Here is a 17,919-nt window from a genome sequence, read left to right on the forward strand (position 1 = left end):
ACAGCCAGCTCCAGAACACTAGTCTTCAAGAAGAAACCATCGCACTGATGGTGCCTTGATCTGGACTTTTTCACAGCCTTTAACCATGAGCTAATAAATACCCTTTTTTAAAGCCAAACCATTGCATGGTATTTGCTTGAGTAGCTTAGGAAATTAAAACAAAATTTGGTACCAAGAGTGGGGTGCTACTATTGTAAATTCCAAAAATGTGGAAATAGCTTTGGAACTGGGTAATGGGTAGAGGTTGGAAGAAATGTGAGGTGCCTGACAGGAAAAGCCTAGTTTGCTCTGAAGAGACTGACAGAAGTATGTGGATGCTAATGACACTTCCAATGAGGCCTGGAAGGAAAGGAAGACTGATTATTGGAAACTGGAAGAAAGGTGATCCTTGTTTGAAAGTGGCAGTGAACTATGAAATTGAAGTCTGCTGTTGGATGGAAGACAGAACTTGAAAACAATGAACTTAGATACTTAGCTGAGGAGATTGCCAAGCTATGTGTGGAAGGTGCAGCCTAGTTTCTCCTTGCAGCTTACAATGAAATGCAAGAAGAAAGAAATAAGCTCAGAAATGAACTCTTAAGCACAAAGAAATCAGAAACTGATGGTGGGAAATTCTGAGCCTAAGTAGATAGTCTGTTCTGAGACTAGGGCCAGAAGTGGCTCTATCGGGGACCTCCCCTAAACATCTGGAATGTGAACCCACATTATTTTGTAAATACAGGCCCCAATCTACTACACAGTAAATATATTCAAACTGTAAACATTACTTTAAAAATTACAATAGGAATTTTAGTTGTAGGACAAAAGGTATTTTAAAATCTCTATGTGAAATTACTCATTCTTATATATGTATCTGTGTAGGCCTATGTACAAGTATATGTTTAGGATAAACTGAGATGTTAAAGGTATATTATTAAAGAGGGAATGTTGCTAATTCATTAATTTTAACAAGACAAACATAAAAACTAGCCAAAATGAAAATGACTCAAATATTCCTGATATGTTCCCCTTCCTTTAAAAATGGGAAAGCTTTTCAAATTTCCAAAATATCATATCAATCAAAATATCTGTGGGTACTGAATAATTTGTCATGGATGGCTATCAAAGAGACACCCTCATACATTAACAAAAAGAAAAAGAACTGGTGGACAAATGTTTGGGGTGAGGGATGGGGGGCCAATGACATTTTGTTCTTTTAATTATCCACGTATTTCTCTTTTCCCCAAACGGTTTCCAAAAAAGGCATATAAAAATAAAAATCTAAAACCATGGAAATAAAAAGTTACCTTCTATTTCATGTTTTCAAATTACTTTTAGTACTGTAAGGGATAAATAGTTTTGAGAACCTATCTCCTCACCTTTACCCCCCACAACTGGCTTACACAAAGCATGGGCAAATACAAAATATGATCCTTGTCTTTAGTTTTGTAATGTACCTCTAAATATGCTTTGATGGCATCTTTTAATGCTAACAAGATTAGGAGGAAGAATATTTTATTTTTCTTGGCTAGTCATAATTTTCTATTTCTCCCAGGTGTACCTGCCAAACACTGCTAAGTTTATGGCTGTAAAATATTCCCAAAGCACATTAAAAGAGTGTTTGTGTATATATCTACAAATTTTCTTACTGGTTAAACATCAATTCTATAATGCTTCATGCCTAGGTATAAACAACCAAAATAACTGACACAGAAATAAACTATTAAAACTGCATATAAGGAAAGCAGAGGTGGCTCAAGTGATTCAGCTTCCACCTACCACATGGGAGGTCCATTGTTCAGCAACAAGTGCCTCCTAAAGAAGACAGCAAGCTGACTTAACAGGCAGATATGACAAGCTGACACAACAAGATGATGCAACAAGGGACCCAAGAAAAACATAATAAGAGACGAAACAAATGCAGGGAGCAGAGGTTCCTGGGGCCTCCTAAAGAGGCAAACGCAATGGGCAGATGCAGCAAGCTGATACAACAAGATGACGCAATAAAAGACAGGAGGAAAAACGTAAGAGACACAACAAAGCAGGAAACGAAGGTGGCTCAAGCGATTAAGCACCTCCCTCCCACATTGGAGGTCCTGGGTTCCGTTCCTGGTGCCTCCTAAAGAAACAAGAAAGATGAACAAACATAGCAAGTGCAAATGAAGAGGGGGTGAGAAGAAATAAATAATAAAAGAAATCTTAAAAAAAAACTGCATATAAATATTAAATGCTTAAGTCAGCTGAAAAAAAAAATTAAACAAATCTCATTCCAACACCTGAAATGGAAAATAACCATGACTCCTGCAATGTGAGGTGCATCTTAAAGTAAAAGGAATGCATTACTAATTGCCATGAATAAAGCCTCACATGTTTTAATTAATCAAATCTGTGGGTTTTAGAGTCTTTTTAATAACCATGACATGTACAATTAGGGTTTGCTTTAAGAAATGTGTACATAATGATAAAAGAGATGAATTATAAGGACAGTATGCCTTCTCTAAAAAGTATCCACACTACACCAAAGAATTAGCCAGTGGTTTTTAGTAGCTTATCTAGCACAAATATAATGTAATTTTACTTGTACATATAATTAAATGAGAAATACATGTACTGCAAATTGCAACAAAATGGGAGTTCTCCTGTATAGTACCAGTGGCATTTACGGATAGCTCTAACACAGTTGTCACCATGACAGTATAGAGGTTGCCTATCTGGTTCAGTCTCAAGTGCACTGACTTACCCTGTGTCTTACCTGTACAGGAGCATACTAACTTCCCAAAAGCCAAGCAATTTCCAAGTGTAAACCATTATAAGAACTACTAGTATCAGCAACAGTACTGGTTAACGAGCAATCTCTACCTCTTTTCTAATAAAATTAGGCTGCTTACCCCGAATATTTGTTGAGAACCTATTAGGAGTAATGAAATGTACAAGAAACTATCTCTTTTGTGAGGGAGTGCAAAGTCTACTGGAGACAGGCATATACAATACACATAACTAGTCATATATACAAAATTATATATATGTGGCCACTATTTATTGACAGCTACTATGCATTAGGCAGTATATTAGTTTTTTTACATACATTCATTTAATTCTTATCCTATAAATTGGATGGAAGAGGGTAGTTGCCTAGAGGCTTCTTTTTTAAGTGGTGAAACCCCTTTATGTAGACAGACAAGTAGGTCGAGGTGCAAAAGCTCAAGCACCTTAGAGTTACCTAAATGGTTAATGGCAAAAAATAAAAGCAATCAAGTTTCTTGCTTCCTTCAAATTAATCTATATTCTTTTTCTCATGAGATGAAACACAATTGGGGCATAGTTTCTACAGCAGTTATTTTCCCCAAACATTTGACCTCTTTAGACCTAATAATTCAGAGTCAGCTACTATAAAAGTCATATATATACCAACGAAAAACACATTTTTCTCCTATAATTGTGGTTAATTGGATATTTTAAAGAAATACACCTCAGCATACAATTTTTAGTTAAATGACCCCAAAGGTATCATCAACCACACCATATTCCAAAGTAGAAAACTTGGCATCATTAATGATTCTCTGTTCCATCCAGTTAGACACCAAATCCTGTCAACTCTATTTCCGAAAGAGTCTCTACATGCATCATAATCATTTTAAAGGCTCTTAGTCTAATCTGGTCCTCCAAAATAAATAAATAAATATTATAGATTTTGGTCTAATTTTAAGCGATATATATTTTAGCACAAGATTTTAACATAATGAACATTTTTACTTTTAAATGCTGGTTACATTATTTTAAAAGCAAAAGTTTCTGGTTGCTAGTTTCTTCTCTGTTTTCTACAATAGATAAATTGATAATGCAATGATTATAAAAATTTTATAATAAACTCATAAAGAAACCAAAGACACACTGGGTATAGTAGACTATTTACTACTTAAGACATTGGGTATAGTAGACTATTTACAAAATCGGCCACAATTATTTCCTTCCCTGTAATTATGTTTGCCCCTTTACATGTTTACAATGCATTTTTGCTGCTCCTACTATCTAGATGTGAAGGCTGCTGGCTTTGTGACTAATAGAGTGTGACAGAAGTGACTAAGCCAGTGCTGAGCCTAGGCACCAAGAGATTCTGTATGCTTCATCTCTCTTGGCACCCTGCCCAGGCACCACATAAACAAACCCAGGCTACCATGTTAGGATAAGCCATCCCAGCTGAGGCCACCTAGACCTGACAAAGCAGCTATAGCAGACTCATAAAATATTTATTAAATAATATACAGGCATAGTGTGGACTTAGTAAGGCGCCTGGGATTTTCACCTAACTGGTAAAGGGGTCTGTGGAACAAAAAAGATTAAGAACCCCTGCCTTAGTAGGGAAGCAGATGTGACTCAAGCAACTGAGCTCCTGCCTACCACATGGGAAGTCCGTGGTTCAGTTCCTGGTACCTCCTAAAGAAACAAGAAGACAACAGACATAGCAAGTGCAAACAAGGAGGAGGTGGGGAGACATAAACAAATAAAATAAATATTTTTAAAAAAAGAACCGCTGCCTTAGCACCTCCTTCTATAATCTACACAATCTATAGATCTATAAAGGTCTATATCAATAATGATGTGCATCTCCTATTAACTTATACCCAGTGGAATGGTAATTATGATATTCAAAAAGTAGCTAAATCTAATTGATTCTGATTGCTTGAGGAAGGGCAAATACATATTAATAAAAATCTGAATTTTTGTCTATTTAAAAAAGTATCAATTTCAAGTATGTATAACGTATTAAATTATCAGTGTTAAAAGTATCCAGCTGGGTGGGTCTGTAATTATGCATATATAAGATTTATTTGTACTAAAAAACATCTAAAATTTGTAAATGACATTTAAACTACTTTCTACCATCCTCATTCATTTATTAAGTATGGAAGCATCAAATATTAAGCAGGTAATATGTGCCATGCTCTGTTTGAGATGCTGGGGAACAAGAAAGTCAAGAAGTCTTTTTTTTTAAAAGATTTTTTTAAAATTTATTTCTCTCCCCTTCTCCCTCCTCCACCCCCCCACCCTCCCCCACCCCCCATTTGTCTGCTCTCTGTGTCCACTCGCTGTGTGTTCTTCTGTGACCACTTCTATCCTTATCAGCGGTACTGGGAATCTGTGTTTCTTTTTTTTGTTGCGTCATCTTACTGTGTCAGCTCTCTGTGTGTGCGGCGCCATTTCTGGGCAGGCTGCACTTTCTTTTGCTGTGGGCGGCTCCTCTCGCAGGGCACACTCCTTGCACATGGGGCTCCCCTACACGGGGGACACCCCTGTGGGCAGGGCACACCCCTGTGGGCAGGGCACTCCTTGCACACATCAGCACTGTGCATGGGCCAGCTCCACATGGGTCAAGGAGGCCCGGGGTTTAAACCTCAGACTTTCCATGTGGTAGGCAGACACCCTATCCATTGGGCCAAGTCTGCTTTCCAACATTATTCTAAGTTTATATCCAAGAGATCTTCATAACACTACTACATTTCTGAGCAAAACTTTTGTAAATTTCAAATGTTAAATATATTTAAAGGTTTGAATTCAAATTTAATTTTAAGGCTAAACTACCTACTACTTTATTCTATTTAAGCACATGAAAATAAGCAGTAACTAGATTAAGAAAAAAGTCTCCTCAAGCTATTTCCCAATCACCATGATACACAACATGTTTATCTCCAAAAGTATACATAAATGCTGCGGAGCCAATATACATAAAAGATAAATAACATTTGGGTTATTGCTCAGAATAATCAAGATACTTCAATTTCTACTTCAGAGTTTTGGTAAGCAAACATCCAAGAACTTTGGGATGTCCTGAATAACCTCCAGAATTCTTATCAGTCATTTAATCTTAAGCATTCATGGTTTTTTAGTTTCTGTGGATTCACACATAATATACATTAGATTAAAGGAAACTGCCATTTAAAGTGCTTTCTAATTTGATAGTTCCTACGTGTTACATGAAGACATCATCTCATGGCTATGTTAGTTTATTAGCATTGCAGTTAACCTGCTGTATGTATAAAGAAGATACAGAGGGTTTACCAAATGAGTTACACTAATGAGAATGGAGGAACAATAGAAAACAGACAAATAAGCAAACTCAGTTCTGACTCTGGTTCTTAAAGGAATCTGGATTGGAGAGGGGCAAAACAAACTTTTAATATATTTCTTAAGCCCTAAGTAGAAGATGCAAATTAATCTACATTTCTCTATGCCTGAAATATTTAGTAATTACAAAATGAAAAACAGACTCACCGATCAATTACAATTTCTTTTTGCCTTAGTAGTCCTTCTTTTATTTTCAGCACTGATTCCCACTTACTGAAATCCTGATGGCCAGAAGGTGAATAACTTTGATGAGATGATCCAGTCAAAACCTGCACAAACATTTTTACACTATTAATATAGTAAAAGCGTCTAAAGGGAGTATTTATATAGCATTTAATGATTTCTAATGATTTTCATTAAAAAAGAGTATTTTTGTCTGATTTTTTTTTAAAAATTATTTAAAATCATACTTGTAAGTACAACGTAACTTGAAGAATTTCAAGGAAGCTCCAAAGTAAATTTTAAAAAGTCTTTATGAAGAATTGTTGACAATAGGCCATTTATTTAACCTGGCTTACTATAATGCATCTGTAAGAACTTTTTCACATTACTCTGTGGAAACTCTCTAGAATTAAGAGATTAATCTTTGCCTAAGGAAGGAGTACAATAATGGAATAGCCATGGCTAGACTAGAACATTACCAGAATGGTTTCCATGAGGAAATAAAAGCAGAATCTGTAGTATTCAGACAAGTTTTCATTCATCATTTGAATTCTATTAAAATTTCAAAAGTACAAATATTTTCAAAAAGTAGTAAATATATCCATAGAAAATATGAATATCTCTTAAGCAGATAATTTGGTGATTACTGGCCTCCAGTGCAAATTTGTCATTTGGAAAAAACTTTGCTTAGAATTTAAGAAAATTTTCAGACATTTCAAACAAACCAACAATAATAAAAACAATATGACAGAATCCTCAAGTTTTTATCACTGTAACAATACTAAAAAATTTAATACTGGTAAATTAAACCAGAATACCGTAAATTCCTTGGCAAGCTAACTGATGTATATAAACACTACAGTGCTGCTTTAGAAAAATTCAAACGTGCAGTACTATTTTTGTCATGTTTTCCAAAGATGCTACTAACAAGGCTTACTTTTAAGGAAATCACTAATTGTGTGCCATCAACCAGTCCTAGATTAAACTTTTAAACTAAGATGACTGTCAATATTAAGACGTTATGATTCAGGCAGAAGAAAGATGGGATATGATGAACAAAATAGAAAGGAGAGAAACCAGATAATATTTACATTACAAACCAGATAATATTTACATTACAAAGTAAATATTGTCAGATGGGGAGTTATTTGGAATGTAGGTGACACAAAGTATTGTAGGGAAAGGCTAGTGACACACATACAGGTCCTGTCTCTGAATTTCATTTCTTACCTTTGCCTAGCATGTAACTAGAGCTGCTATTCAGCCAGTATGTACCAGTAGAGATATGTCAGTCCCTGTATGTACCCTCTCCTGCCCTGGTCCCTCCCCAGGACTCTCCATAATCCAGCAAATAAAGGATTATTTCTTGGCATAAACAGGCCTTTTAGTTACTGCTCCATCCATAAATGGCAACCTCTCAGACAGGTTGTCCCTGCACTAGTCAGCATCCCACTCCATGCTACCTCTCGCCACCTCCCACATACACACTGCCAAATCTTCACACCCAGACACTACCTACCCTCTTATATTCAGTTGGCAGAGCCCAAAATGGAGAAAACTGCTCTTAAACACCACATTGTTAAACAGTCCCTACTGTGGCCTAACTAACAACAGTATTCCAAATTTCATATCATCACAAGGGCTGGAATATTTGAAAGCAACTGTTGTCAGTTTAGTTAAAGCTAGGAGAGGATTCAGCACCACAAACAATACTATTGCTATAAAGAGAAATCCTATCCTCGCTGGAAGGACATGATACTTAATGACTATCAATTTAATAGTAAGTATATTTGATATACTTTCTTTCATCAAACTGTGGCCCAAAAGTGCTATAATCAAAGTTGGTGAAAGGTAAACAAAACAGAAAAACATCTCAACAATTTCGAAACTCAACACAAGACTTGTAAATCATTAGAATGATGTGAACAATTTGTGCCATAATTTAAAATACTAACATTTCAATTATCTGGAGTTTAAAAGGGAATATATTTGATTTACACACTGAGTTATATACTAATTTATATCCTTATACAAGCTGACATACATTTTAAATATTGGTTTTTGTATATTGCTACCACACCTAACTAAAAACTTTCAGGGTAGCTAAAGGATCTATGATCTCCCTTTCCAAAGATCTAAAAAAGTTTCCTCCATTTCTGACTGCCACAGATCAGGAAAGATTTATATCATATTACTTGAAGCCAAGTTTCACTGTATATATCTTGTGCCTATTTCAATAAGATAAGTACCTAGGCAAAAAGTGATAACCTTCTAGTGAAGCCATTAGCTGTTCTACTCTTCACAAGTCCCCTGCTAAAAAAATTTTCCCATGGCAGACAATTTTCTGAGAAGCCTTTTCGTATTTTCTAACTTCTTAGATGCAAGAGAGGGATTAAAAAGAAGAAAAAGGTAGGTTTCCAAGAGAAAGGCAGCAGTTCACTATACTACTTGTTGGTTTCATACAACATTGAGGGGAAGATGGAGTGGTAAATGAGAATGAGGAAGTAGTCATAAAATTGAGAGAGGTGAAATGACTTGCTAAAATTACATAGCTAGTTAGGGGAGGAAGGTGACTCTGAGAAAGGTTCAAGTCCTTTTTGCTAGCCAAATGTTCTTTATACTGTCTCACAACATCTCTCTCAGGTCAGACCTTCCAAGTCAGAGGCCTACCCTTTTTATGATGCATAGGATTATCAACCTATTAAGGGTAAATACATTATTCTTTGGATATGTTAGTTAGCCAGTCAATATTATAAGCCCAGAAGGCATTTTTAAAATGATCTGCTTGCAAGTCAGCACCAGAATGCTATGGTCTCTGAGAGAAAACATGGCCTGGCAAGCCCTTGATCTCTGATTTCCAGTCTCCAAATTGTATTTGTCATAGCATCTCTTGACAAACTAAGACAGTATTGTTTTGCACTAAACCTGGAAGAAATCAGCTATCTACAGGGGAATTATTTATCTTTTAAAAGTTATAATACATGGGTTTAAGAATAAGAGAATTAGATTATGTTCTTGGCTGTTCCTGTCATTTCCACATTACAGTCTTACAGAGAGATTCTCTTCAAGTACTGCTAATCTAATAGGTCAGCAAATGTTAAAAAAGTTTCCTCCCCATTAAAGCATTATAGTGAACTGCTGTCTTTCTTTCTCTTGCAAACCTACCTTTTTCTTTTTAATCCTTTCTTGCATCCAAAAGAGTTACAAAATTTTTTAAACAAAAATTGTTTTTACATGGTTATATTACACATTTAGTAGCCTGAAGGGAATTTATAAAACCTAACTAATATCAATTATCTAATATCAAATATTATGTCCATAAACAACTAGGAGGGAAAAGCCTTTTCCCTCTGATAATGACATAAATACAAATTTTGAATATACATAAATACACACTTTAAAGTTCTAGGTAGCACTGTCTTAGCATTGGCACATTATTATATATGGGGAAAAAAAGCTGGGTACAACTGCCTTAAAACCTTCACATGAAAAGTTATTGAAAAGCAAGCCCAATAATGAAGTTAATGTTTTGTTTTATTTTATTGTGGATCTTGGACAAAACAAGCTAACATCAATAAATTGGAAGCAGAAGGGTCAGTATCACCCTTGGACATAAAATTCAGGTCAAAAAAAGCATTAAATGAAAATGAAAAAATGTTATATTAGTAAAGGGTAAAATTCATCAAGGAGATCAAAAACAGTGAAAAAATGCTCATGTACTTAACAATATATATCATAAAAGGAAAATGGTTAAAAATACATGGAGAAACAAATCCACAATCATGGTGAAGACTTCAGCATGTGTCTCCAAAATAGATCAGGTATAGCAGGGGTCAACAAATCCATTTCACCTGTTTTTGTATGATTTGCAAGCTAAATATGGATTTTACATTTTTAAACAGGGTGAAATCAATCAAGAGAAAAATATTTTGTAACACATAAGAATTTTATGAAATTAAAAATTCAGTGCCCACAAAGTTTTATACAACACAGCAATACTCATTCTTTCACATATTGTCTATGATAGCTGTTCTTACAAAGCAAAGTTGAGTAATTGTGAACAGTCCATATGGCCTGCAAAGCCTAAAATATTTACTATATGGCTCTTTACAGAAAAATTTTTCCAACCCCTGAGGTAAGGATAAAAATAAATAAGGATATATACCTTTTAAAAATGTAATTTGACTTGATCTAATGTGAGGAAGTACATGTATACATACAGCAATATATATGTGCATCTATCGGTCTCAGGATACATATATTTCAACATGCAATTTGTATCACACAGAGAATACAAATATTATTTTCTATAGCTACGGTGGAAGGGACAACAAAAGTGACTAAATGGTATCAGGTTCAATCCCCTTAAATAAAAAAAGATGCGTCTTTTGTTAAAAAACAAAAGAATGGTTAATCATGGGATATGCAAACAATGGAAAATTACACAGCTATAAAAATAGAACTATTCCTATACTCAATAACATGGATGGATGTCAGAGACATTATGTTCAGAAAAAGAATCCAGAAACAGAACCACATATACTCAAAGATAATAGAAGTCGGAGTAGTGAATATGGGTGAGATGTGGGATATTTTTGGTTTTGTTTTTTGTTGTTGTTGCTGTTTTGAGGTTCCAGGGCTGGGGATTGAACCTGGGACTTCAGAAGTGGGAAGCCAGTGCTCAACCACTGAGCCACATCAGCTGATTTTGCCTTTTGTTTGCTTGTTGTTTGTTTTGTTTGTTTTTAGGAGGAGGCACTGGGGACCAAACCTGGGTGGGAAGCAGGTGTTCAACCGCTTGAGCTACATCTGCTCCTGGATGTTTTATATAGACAGAGAAGAGACATATTTTAAACTTACAAAATATTGGCAATTTTTTATACCTTGATCTGAGTAGAACTATATACTGATCAAATAGCACAGCCCTGCTATTACACTTAAGATTTGTACATTTCTGTATTTACTGTATGATAGACCTGAATAAGAATAAAATAATAACCACAGGAAATAACTTTTACTTTATTTCACTCTCTACCTAAATGTCGGACTGAAGGGAAAAGAAGGCCTTCTCTGCTAAGGAAGAATACTTCAAGCACTCAAAGTTGCACTGTAGATACGATGCACTACCCTGCTATAATTCCATAGCTCTTCATTACTTTGGTGCTATTCTACATCTGCAAATAATCAAGAGAAAAGGCCAGAAGAAATAACTATCGTACTCAAGAAATGCAGCAACAAAGTTGGTAATAACCTACGAGCTTGCCCTTAAGAGACCAAACAAGCTTTATATAACGTGGAGGACAATGTTTCTAATACGGAAAAGAGGAAAGCATTTTATATTCAAATAACTGTTTCCCTACAGCCCATTAGGAAAAAAAATTTTTCAACTAGCTAGAAAGCAATAAAGAATTATTACTCAATAAAATCATAACTGGCCATGAGACGCATACCATTTTGTGACATTTTGACCATATTCCAGAAAACGCAGGTATTGTTTTGATAATATGTGAATAAGGCACACCTAAGAGATTTTTAAAATAATTCTAAAAGAAAAAAATGTATCAAATTAATTTATCAACAAAATATAAAATCATTGCTGTTAAGCTATTCTACTTAAACTCTCAGTCTATCATGATGCTTCCTGAGCCAATATAAGTAATCAAAGAGAACATTTATGACCATATCATTAATATTTATAGCTTATGAAGGATAAAATTTAGAACCAAAAACTTAAACATGAAAGGTAAAATGTAAAAATGTAAAAGGCATGCATCTGTATGAGCTAATTTGAAGTAAGGATGTCATCAAACATTTCAAAATCTGTAAAGGAGAAAGAAAAAAAGATACTTTTTACAATTAAATATGTTTCATACATATTTGGTATTTGTCAAACTCAGAGAAGGTTGGAAATGCCTCATTTGAATGTTTTACCTAAAAATGTATATAACACTGTGACAATAATGGTTAGAGAACAGAATAGCTATATACTAGTGAAATTACAGTCCTAACTCTTCTACATATAGACCCTAACTATAGAGATTTATACACCCAGAAGACATACACATAGGCACCTCTTATTGGAAATGGCAAATTCCACTCTCATAACTGCATCCAGATTACAGGAATCTTCAGAAATCCCAAATACACACTACTAAGATGAGATCCAGATGCTGTGAATGTTGCCAAAATATGTCACTTAATGGCCAAACATGTTTCTAATAAAAGCTGTCTATATTGAAGCTGAAAATACCTCAAATATCTCTGGCCTTAGCCCGGACAAATACTGTTAAATTTAGACAATCTAGTTCTACCAAACTTAACTAGACTACAACCTCTGCAATTCTTCAAGTTTATCTCTCCTTCAACTGCCTTTGTCCTGCAGCTCATTCCTCACTCACAACATGTCAAATAACACAACTAATCTCCTTCTGTTTCCTGGAATAGGCTATCTAAAGAGGTACTCTACTAGTGCTTTTAGGTAAAAGAATCATACCAGCTTCCTACCAGTAAATAAATTCACAAAACTCAATAATAGAGATGAAAATAAACTACAAATTACATAGAATTTAAAGAGCTTTTTATTCATCAAGAGAAGGGGGTAAAGATTTTATTATTACTAAAAGAATGGCACATTTAAAAAAAGAAATTATGCCTTAACTAAGCCCATGTAATGATTTTTTGGGGGTTTATTACCATATATTTTTCTCTATAAAAACAAAAAGACAAACAAAAAATACATTTAAAAAAAATAAAGTCTATCTGTAACTCTTTCCTCAGAATGATCCATTATAAACTTAAGTCTTCATCTTGGCCCTTGAAATTTAAGTTACAGAAGGAACTATGTTTTTAATAACCTCATTATTTCTTCAATTTTTTATTACTAAAATGTCCTTGTCATCCTAATATGATTTACTGAATAATTCAAATATATTCAGTTATTTCAAAAGTAATAAAATGATAAAAAAAGAAAGTTATGAGAGGACTTTATATTTCATAGATTAAAAATATATGTGCATGAAAATAAAGAGAACCCTAAAAGTATTTCTGAATTCTACCATCCTAAACAATTATACTGCTGATAAATTTAATTCTTTTCTTTTGAGGAGAGGGACATATTTCCTCTTAAAAATCAATCTGGGGAGTGGATGTGGATCAAGAGGTTGAGCACTTGCTTCCCACATGGGAGCTTGAGGGTTCAGTTCCTAGTGCCTCTTAAAAACAAAAACAACCAACAAGCAAACAAACAAAAAAACCAACTCAGGGGAGCTAAAGTGACTCAGTGGTTGAGCACCAGCTTCCCACATATGAAGTCCCAGATTCAATTCTCAGTCTCAGTACCTCAAAAAATCAAAAATTTAAAAATAATCTGGTTTATATCCAATCTGTGCAAACATTATCATGTTTAATAGCCAAGAAAGGAATGATCCATGTGTGAAACAATCTCATTGTCGCAATGCAAATGCGAGGGGGGGAAATGGCACATCCAAGTTCGAGGAGTAAATTACTTTCCTTAAACAATTAATTAGATGATAAAAAAAACAAATGAAGCTTAAGTTTTCAAAACTATAACTAACCATGAATTTACTTAAAAAATAAATAATACAGCCTTTACTAAACTCTTTGTTGCTATAATTTCCTTTTTATAAACTTATGATGAATAAATATATGAATAGTAGAATTTAGTGAATCAACTGCTGTAAATTAACAAACCTGACAGCTACTACTAGCAACCAAACTGGTATAAAAAAAAAATTTAGAGGCATAATTTATAATTCTTGAAATGATTATGAGAAGAAATGGAAATGTAGAGAAATTTATCAAAATGAAAAATATTTAATACAATGTGGTCTATTTGGGACCCTGCCCAAGGTTATGAGTAACAAATGTACCAGACTATAGAACCAGCTTCAATTTAAACAGAACTACAGCAAAAAAAAAACTAGTATAATTCACTTATTTCTAAAATGCAATTACCAGGGAGTAGATGTGACTCAAGCAGTTGAGCCCCTGCTTCCCACATGGGAGGTCCCGGGTTCAGTCCCCGGTGCCTCCTAAAAACAAACAAACAAAACAAACAACAAGCAAATAAATGAAAAAATCAACGCAGGGGAGCCAATGTGGTTCTGTGGTTGAGCACTAGCTTCCCACATATAAAGTCCAGAGTCAATCCCCAGCCCCCATGCTTCAAAAAAAAAAAAAAAAAATCAAAATATTTTTTATCAAGTCTTTTACCATATTGTACTATCAAGAGATAAAAGAATATCTAATTTAAAAAAATGTTTTGGAAGCAGATGTGTCTCAAGCAGTTGGACACCCGCCTCCCACATGGGAGGTGGGGTTTGGTTCCTGGTGCCTCCTAAAGAAGATGAGCAAGACAGTGAGTTGCCATGGCAAGCTGACACAACAAGATGACACAACAAAGAGACATCAGGCACACACCTCCCTCCCACCTCCTAAAAAGAAGACACGCACTAACAAACAGACACAGAGAACAGACAGCAACTGCAAACAACGAGGCAAGGAGGGGAATTAATAAATAAATCTTTTAAAAAAGTATCTAAAGTGTTTTATAACCAAACCACTGCCTACATTATTTAAAACTGTATGAAAAGATTTTTCTAATAAGATTCAAAACAAATTATGTATCAATGGTGGTTATCTTGTGTGGAGAGACAGAGTAGGCTTTTACCTTGTATCATTGCAATTACACTTTTTTTTTTTAACCCCAGCCCTGAAATATGTGCAGCACGTGTTCAACCACTGAGCTACACCCACTCCTCACAATGATACTTTTAATAGGAAGAAATATTTACAACTTTACATTACAATTTAAAGATCAGTCCAAAAATTTATATTTGAATAAAAATCACACTATCAAGCCTGTGAGAGTTAGCCTCATTTCTGTCAGACCCAGGGAATCTCTTACTAATCTAAATAGCTAATTTAATTTTAGGTTGCTACAAACAAATAAAATTGAAAGATGTCTTCAATGGCCATAGTGCATTCTATTTTGGAGATCTGCAGTCTCAAGAATACTTTTGGATTGTCTAATATTCATGACAAATTCACAAGTACCCAAATGTTACATTTTAAAATAATTTATTTTATCAAATTAAACAAGAAAGAAAAATTCAACACATTAATGCTGGAGCCAAATACCAACTTTTCAGATATCCATGACTACAACTAAGCAATAAATCCATTTAAAAAACAATGCAGTAAAACGACAACCAAATAAATGATTTTGCCAAAAGCATCCTATTTGATCCTGATCCTGGGGCTGGTCCTGAAGCCCAGGCAGCACCTCTAAATAACTCAAGAACAAAAGAAAACTGCAGATGATAAGATGTTCATGTCATTTTGCTATGCTATATAAGCTTTTAAATGGGAGATGGATTAAGGAGAAAGTACAGTTTTACTGAAATATATCAAAATGATATACAGTTCCCAATAAATTGATTAAATGGTTGGTAAAAAGTCCCAATATCTACATTTAAGGAAGTCGGGCTTATTAATCCTTTCCAATTAGACACTCTACATCTCTTTATTTAGAAGGTAAATATGAATTCTACATATCAAAGTCCACTTTATATACCATTTTCAAGAACATGCCCATGCTGACAAAACCAAGAGTCAGTTTCACTTTTATTCTAGAAATTTAAATAAGGCCAACTGTATAAGTAAAGGATAGAGCTATTAGATTTTAGAGGTTCTCACTAAGGCAATCAAAGACATAGCTTAAATGATGATATTATCAAAAGTCTTAAATAAAACCTCAAACCTAAATTTAGGTAGGTTTACCTACCCATCCTTAGTGCAAGAGCATAGTATAGAAAGTCACCTGATCCAAACTAAAAGTGTAACAAGATGGAAAGTCATAACTCAGGATGTTTATCTGCTTCAGAGTCTAATCTGTACTGTATCTTCTATTCTTAGCTTATTTTATAAAAAAAAAAATTCTCTAATTATAAAGAAATGCAATCAACTACCTAACACTACAAAATTATCAAATTAGATTTCAAATATAAATCAAATCATTAAGAGCCTGATCATCCTTGCATAAACTAACATTTGAAGTATATCAAGTCTGCAGAACAGAGAAACAAGGAGATTTATTTGCTCAGAATAGATATTTATCAGTTATTTAAAATGGCTTATGACAAAAATTAAAAATCATCTCATATCCAATGAGACTAATTAAGTATGCCACATTTATATACTAAAAATGATTAAACTTCACAATAGAATCAAAGTGTCCAAACATATTTTGTAAAAAATTTTTAATAACTATTTATTTTTATGGTGTTTTAAAATGTAAGATCCATGAAGACAAGGACATTGTTGTTTTTTTACCTATCTCATCTACTGTAGTGCCTAGCAACCAGTAATTTGACAAAAGGAATAAATGAGCCAGAAAATGACTTTTGTGAAATTTGCAGCATGTTTATTTTAACAGATCTAGCTAAAATTAATAACCGCTTTGAAAAGTAACTGCATATTTTCTGAAGCTAATCACAGAATGCATGAGCTTCAAAGAGACTTTAAAAGTTAATTCAATCTTCCTCAATTCTATTTATGAAAAAACTACAGTACAGGTTTATTTTCTGGAAATCATAAAGGTAATAGAACCAGAAAGATTAAAATCACAGTTCAAATTCTTCAACTCCTCCTTAATAAGCCATGGTCAACACACAATCAGTCCACAAATCAGGGTGATGAATTGGGCATGACCAAGTGGTTAGATATATTATTAACATCCTGGCTTTTTGTTTCAGGTGATGATTTCACATCTAAAGAAAGCATTAACTTAAGCATTTTTTAATTGTTCTGATAAATGTAAATGTTGCCCCCAGATTGTAATTTTTTTTTTCTTCCTCCAGATTCTTTTAACTTCGAGGAAATAACAGCTTGTCAGAGACTTCCTACGGAACAAAGAGATTTTTAGATACTACCATTAGGTTGAATATGATAATAGATATATTTCAAAACGGCAAGTGGTGGTATATTTTATCCATATTTTTAGACTGCTGCATAATTTTAAGGTCATAGACAAAGCTGTGATATTTTATGCAAAGACTGGCTCTGGACATTTGAGGAGCACAATACAGATTTTAAAAAGTGATTTTGTAAAAATCTACACTATAGTCTCTGTTTCTCCAAAGTGTTTGTGATTTCTTCCTCATACTGCAGTGAGAAAAAAACACATAAATATTAAAATACATTTCAGAGTTGGAGGAATTTTGTTTTTACATGCCAATACAATTTGTTTGATTTTAAAAAAGAGTATATAGGGGAGTGGATGTAGCTCAAGTGGTTGAGCAATGCTCCCCATATACAAGGTCCCAGGTTTGATCCCCTGTACCTCCTAAAAACAAAACAAACATATGAAAAAACCAACTCTCATTGGGGAGTGGATATAGCTCAGTGGTTGAGTGCCTGCTTCCCATGTAGGAGGTCCTGGGTTCATTCCCCAGTACCTCCTTTAAAAAAAAAAAAAAGAGTACATAAAGAATCATGTTTTTATTATTAATCCAATAAAGAAAGAAAAAAATTTTAATGAAAAAAAAAAAGGCTCAATTTAGGAAGCTTGGGCTTCTGATATGACCTTCCTTCACCTTTACCCTCTAAATATTTTACATTTTAAAATGACAAGAT

At 34.1% G+C, this 17,919-nt stretch overlaps 1 protein-coding gene across 6 annotated transcripts in view; it reads right to left on the reverse strand.

Moving 5' to 3' along the window:
* Positions 1-17,919, reverse strand: part of CEP85L (centrosomal protein 85 like) — a 219,340-nt gene that overhangs the window by 73,694 nt on the left and 127,727 nt on the right. For all 6 annotated transcript variants that reach the window (XM_058307330.2, XM_058307329.2, XM_058307332.2 and 3 more), the window contains one exon: positions 6,250-6,371. In XM_058307330.2, the coding sequence (XP_058163313.1) occupies positions 6,250-6,371 (122 nt within the window). The remainder of the gene's footprint in view (positions 1-6,249; positions 6,372-17,919) is intronic.

Source organism: Dasypus novemcinctus, chromosome 11, assembly GCF_030445035.2.
Source record: "Dasypus novemcinctus isolate mDasNov1 chromosome 11, mDasNov1.1.hap2, whole genome shotgun sequence".
Classification (NCBI taxonomy): domain Eukaryota; kingdom Metazoa; phylum Chordata; class Mammalia; order Cingulata; family Dasypodidae; genus Dasypus; species Dasypus novemcinctus.